The following is a 5,597-nucleotide window of genomic DNA, read 5'->3' on the forward strand; positions in this document are numbered from 1 at the left end:
TCATGAGGACAACACAAACACCCAGCCCCCGGCCAGAGAAAATCCCCAACCCGGCCGGGAATCGAACCCGGGACGCAGCGATCCAGAGTCAGCGACCCTAGTCACTAGACCATGAGCTGCGGACGGGGAGGAAAGTAGGTAGTAGACATGCAACAGTAGACATCTGGGCACTCCTTGGGAGCAGCTTAAGTTAACCGTTTCGAAGTAAAAGTCATCGAATGAACTCCTTACTTTTTATTGATTAGAACAAATTACATATCTCGAAGGAGTTCCAGTAAAATAAGTATGCATATTCATACAGTAAACAAGAGAATTGAATGGAGGAATGTGAGCGGTCAGTGTCTTAGACTCCAGAAGCTTGCTGGATCCAGGATCGCAGGTTGGCGACGTTGGCGTAGACGCCGGGATAGTCGGCCTCGGCGCAGCCGAAACCGAAGGAGACGATACCCACCTGGGTGGAGCCGGACACCAGAGGACCACCGCTGTCCCCTCCGCACGAGTCCTTGCCACCTCCGCTTACTCCTGCGCAGAGCATGCGGCTGGTGATGTCGCCGTAAGAGCGGTTGCACGAGTTGCGGTCCACGATCTGGACGGTGACCGCCTGCAGAGTGTTGGCTGCGCTGCCGTCCTCGGACGTCAGGCCCCAGCCGGTGACTGTGACAGAGGTCCCAGCAGAGGGCTCTGACGAGGCCAGGCTGACGGCTTGCACGTTGGTGCCGAAGCTGAAGGCGTTGGAGACTTGCACCACGCAGACGTCGTAATCGTAGTCCCCGTAGTCCCCGTGGATGTAGCCGGTTGCTACACTGTGGACGGTACCACCGCTACCTCTGGTAGAGGTGCCAGAACGAAGCTGCATTTGGCCTATGGCGAATCCATCCACACAGTGGGCTGCGGAGAGGGCCCAGGTGTTGCTGATGATGGAGGCGCCGCACATGTAGTTGGCGCTAATGGGGGAAGAACAAGTTTTATTAATACTGCTGCTTAAAAGTTTGATGTTACAATCCGTAACTGCGTTATACAGTTCACTGAAGAATTACTATGGTATCTCTTACAAAATATCATGTATGCACAACAGAACACATAGTTCACCCCTTGCAGACACTGAGTAGGAATGTCTATGCAGTGTACTTTGTGCATTGCGCGTGTGACTAACATCAAACCGAAACAGTCACGTAGTCTATGTACTAGGGTGAGTCAAATGAAAACCTTAAATTTGCAATAACAAATCGAAATTTCGCGCCGTTATCCTCTAAGTTGGTAAGCGTGCTACAAACAGCGTGCAGAATGGCTTGTAGGTGGCAGCAAAATGCAGATGCACACACACCGTCGCAGTATCAGTATAAACACGCCCCCCCCCCCCCCCCCCCCCCCCCCACTTGCGACTTGCACCAGGGAAGAATACCGCTCTGTTATTCGGTTTTTGCGTAGTGAAAGTGTGAAACCTATTGAAATTCATCGATGAATGAAGGTTCACAGCAGCAAGTCTACGAATGGAGTAGGAAGTTCGCAAATGGAGTGAGTTCAGTGGAAGATGCTCCTCGTCCAGGTCAGGCACAACGAATTGTGACTCCGCAGAACATTGCTGCAGTTGAAGCCATAGTGAAGGAAAACCGCCGACTGACACATGTTTACAGATTAGTCATGGGTCAGCACACCACATTGTGCATGATGTGCTCCAGTTTCACAAAGTGTTTGCAAGATGGGTGCCACGGCAGCTGACTCCCGAAATGAGAGAACGACGTGTTGATACTTGTGAAGAACTTCGGCGCTTTGAACAAGAAGGTGATGGCTTCCTTGCAAGAATCGTTACTGGGGATGAAACCTGGGTTCACTTCCACCAACAGGAAACGAAGAGAACGAGCAAGGAATGGCGCCATACCTCATGACCAAAACCAAAGAAGTTTCGAACAGAACCAGATTTTCATATGTTTGGACCACTCAAAGACGCAATGGGAGGAAAGAAGTTCCGTTCTGATGAAGAGGTACACCACTCGGTGCATGAGTGGTTGCGCAGACTACCAAAAGATTTTTTTTTTCTAAAGGAGTTTATGTACTTTGTAAGCGCTGGAGGACTTGCATTGAGCGCGGGGCAGATTATGTTGAAAGGTGATACAGCTTTGTACCACTTCTGCACCATAAATAATATTTAAAAAAATATTTAAGGTTTTCATTTGACTCACCCTCGTACTAGGTGATTCAAAAGTGATGGCCCACGCGACAAAACCTATATTGGTGATTCAATAGTCTTGGCCCATGGGACAAAGTCGTATTCAGGAATATGACAGGAAGCATCATTAGTAGGAAAAAAGTCAAGTAAACATGTGCCCTAAATGGCATAGCTTAAGAGCTATGAGTACTCCATCTTCGATATTGTGAAAGAGATCTCTTCTACTGCAAGCTCTTTGCTTTCCGTGTTTAGGGAAGTGGTATTACGGACCGAAAAATGGTTCAAATGGCTCTGAGCACTATGGGACTTAACATCTGAGGTCATCAGTCCCCTAGACCTTAGAACTACGTAAACCTAACCAACCTAAGGACATCACACACATCCATGCCCGAGGCAGGATTCGAACCTGCGACCGTACCGGTCGCGGGGCTCCAGACTGAAGCGCCTAGAACCGCACGGACACACCGGCCGTCAGTACGGACCAAAACTAAAAAAAAAAAGTCTAGTAGACATGGGCTGCAAAGTGAATATCTTATGAGTTATGAGGACTTGTTTGTCTTCACTACTGTGAAACCCATGTCTTTTACTTAACAAGTGCTCTTAGTATGCACTTTACACCGATGTTTACTGGACTTTTTTTCTTGTTCTCTCAATGTAGAAAGCAATAAGCACGTCTTTGTCTTCGCTACTGTGAAACACATATCTTCTATAGAGCAATTTTAGGACATAGTGTAAAAAAGATCTGAGGATGGTCATTAAGGACTGAAACCGGTCATCGTCTAAAGAACTGATATTGTGGTCAAAGACTGGATTAAAAAACATTGGACAGTTTTGGATAACTGTTTATAAACGCGACTATGTCGCAATTCGTGATCCATCCAAGTGATTCCCAAGACCGACAGCGCTTAACTTCGGTGATCACCTGGGAACCGGTGTTAACGCTGCGGCAGACCCGTTGGCACAGTATGATACAGTCTGTTGTAAAACTCAGAATGCTTCAGAAAACAGAGGATATACAGGGTGTTACAAAAAGGTAGGGCCAAACTTTCAGGAAACATTCCTCACACACAAATAAAGAAAAGATGTTATGTGGACATGTGTCCGGAAACGCTTAATTTCCACGTTAGAGCTGATTTTAGTTTCGTCAGTATGTACTGTACTTCCTCAATTCACCGCCAGTTGGCCCAATTGAAGGAAGGTAATGTTGACTTCGGTGCTTGTGTTGACATGCGACTCATTGCTCTACAGTACTAGCATCAAGCACATCAGTACGTAGCATCAACAGGTTAGTGTTCATCACGAACGTGGTTTTGCAGTCAGTGCAATGTTTACAAATGCGGAGTTGGCAGACGCCCATTTGATGTATGGATTAGCACGGGGCAATAGCCGTGGCGCGGTACGTTTGTATCGAGACAGATTTCCAGAACGAAGGTGTCCCGACAGGAAGAAGTTCGAAGCAATTGATCGACGTCTTAGAGAGTACGGAACATTCCAGCCTATGACTCGCGACTGGGGAAGACCTAGAACGACGACACCTGCAATGGACGAGGCAATTCTTCGTGCAGTTGACGATAACCCTAATGTCAGCGTCAGAGAAGTTGCTGCTGTACAAGGTAACGTTGACCACGTCACTATATGGAGAGTGCTACGGGAGAAACAGTTGTTTCCGTAACATATACAGCGTGTGCAAGCACTATCAGCAGCTGATTGGCCTCCACGGGTACACTTCTGCGAATGGTTCATCCAACAATGTGACAATCCTCATTTGAGTGCAAATGTTCTGTTGCTGTGTGTTTCCATTCCATGATTAATGTAATTTGAAGAGAAGTAATAAAATGAGCTCTAACATGGAAAGTAAGCGTTTCCGCACATGTCCACATAACATATTTTCTTTCTAAGTGTGTGAGGAATGTTTCCTGAAAGTTTGGTTCAAATGGTTCAAATGGCTCTGAGCACTATGGGACTTAACATCTGAGGTCATCAGTCCCCTAGAACTTAGTACTACTTAAACCTAACTAACCTAAGGACATCACACACATCCATGGCCGTGGCAGGTTTCGAACTTGCGACCGTAGCGGTCGCGCGGTTCCAGACTGAAGCGCCTAGAACCGCTAGGCCACCAGCGGCCGGCCTGAAAGTTTGGCGGTACCTTTTTGTAACACCCTGTATAATAAGTTATATCATAGTTTTGATGATCAAAGAAAGAGTTGGTTTTGGGTTTGGATTTCGTCCTATATCGTGGACAGACGTCATCTGCATGGCATACTACAATAAAAGTACGTGGATAACATATTGAGAAGACGTAATAAGTTATGCCTGCTGCACTAGAACTCACATGGTGAAGTAGAGCTGCCACGGGTACTGGGAGATGCTGACAGAGGAACCACCGACGATCCGACCATCCAGACGAGGCCTCCAGGGCTTGCTCCCCTGGATGGGCTTCACCAGGGGAGAAGTAGCCGCGCCACAGAGGGCCACCGCCAACAGTACAACCAAACCAGTCCGTAACATTTCTGCAGCCGTGTCTGATCCCACTGGCTACCTTACACGCTTATATACGAGTTAGAACCTCGCTTCGTGACGTCGAAGCACAAAATTTCATTCAGCTGTCCCTGGTGGGGGCCGTTTCGCAACACACCCGCACTGGAAAAGGATGTTCTGATAAGAAGAGAAGAGGCTGCTGCTTCATCGTACGTAGCGAGGGTCAAAGTACCTTCAAACGCCGATAATTAGTCACATTCGTGGACATCAGTGACCTGATGCAATAAACATCGGGAACTTGTATGTTAACTGGTGCTTCGAAATGTATCGTTTAGCTACACTTGTCGGTTTAGTTGCCGTGAATGACAGTATGATGAAATTTTATCCAGTGCACCATTTGCTTCATTACATATTATTTATATTTTTTGTCGCTGTAGGTATCCAGCGATACAGCGATTGTACTCGATTGTTCGAAGTGAATTTGTTACTACTACGGCAAGTTGTTCATCTAAGCGTCACATCAGCTATTGATATAAGGATGGGTACATCCCGTAGCCTGTCTCTATGCGAATCGTACCGGCCAGATGGCCGAGCGGTTCTAGGCGCTACAGTCTGGAACCGCGCAACCGCTACGGTCGCAGGTTCAAATCCTGCTTTCGGGCATGGATGTTTTTGATATCCCTAGGTTAGTTAGGTTTAATTAGTTATAAGTTCTAGGGGACTGATGACCTTGGAAGTTAAGTCCCATAGTGCTCAGAGCCATTTGAACCATTTTTTTTTTTTTTTTTGCGAATCGCATCAACTCTGCCTTGTGTGTGTTTTCAAGTTTTGTTAATTGAAGATCTCGGCTATGAATAATAGTAGGAAATAGTCGATGAGAAACAATTTTGTGTAAAACGTGGTAAGTGATGTGCTTATTCATTTCAGGCGATAAAACGAGAAATGGCAG

At 46.8% G+C, this 5,597-nt stretch overlaps 1 protein-coding gene across 1 annotated transcript; it reads right to left on the reverse strand.

Moving 5' to 3' along the window:
* Positions 1-343: 343 nt before the first annotated feature.
* LOC126484940 (trypsin alpha-3-like) lies at positions 344-4,678 on the reverse strand. Its single transcript, XM_050108541.1, has 2 exons — positions 4,503-4,678; positions 344-944 (listed from the first exon to the last, which is right to left on the reverse strand). Exons 1-2 carry the CDS (start codon positions 4,676-4,678, stop codon positions 344-346), a joined length of 777 nt encoding a protein of 258 aa, XP_049964498.1.
* Between the last annotated feature and the right edge of the window lie 919 nt (positions 4,679-5,597).

This window comes from Schistocerca serialis, chromosome 6 (assembly GCF_023864345.2).
Source record: "Schistocerca serialis cubense isolate TAMUIC-IGC-003099 chromosome 6, iqSchSeri2.2, whole genome shotgun sequence".
NCBI classification, from domain to species: domain Eukaryota; kingdom Metazoa; phylum Arthropoda; class Insecta; order Orthoptera; family Acrididae; genus Schistocerca; species Schistocerca serialis.

What these genes read in the sequence shown, in the direction of transcription:
- LOC126484940 (XM_050108541.1), bottom strand. Translation starts at nt 4,678, where the DNA reads ATGTTACGGACTGGTTTGGTTGTACTGTTGGCGGTGGCCCTCTGTGGC. An exon ending in TGGCAGCTCTACTTCACCAT is followed by an intron (nt 945 to 4,502) that starts GTGAGTTCTAGT and finishes TTCCCCCATTAG; the next exon opens with CGCCAACTACATGTGCGGCG.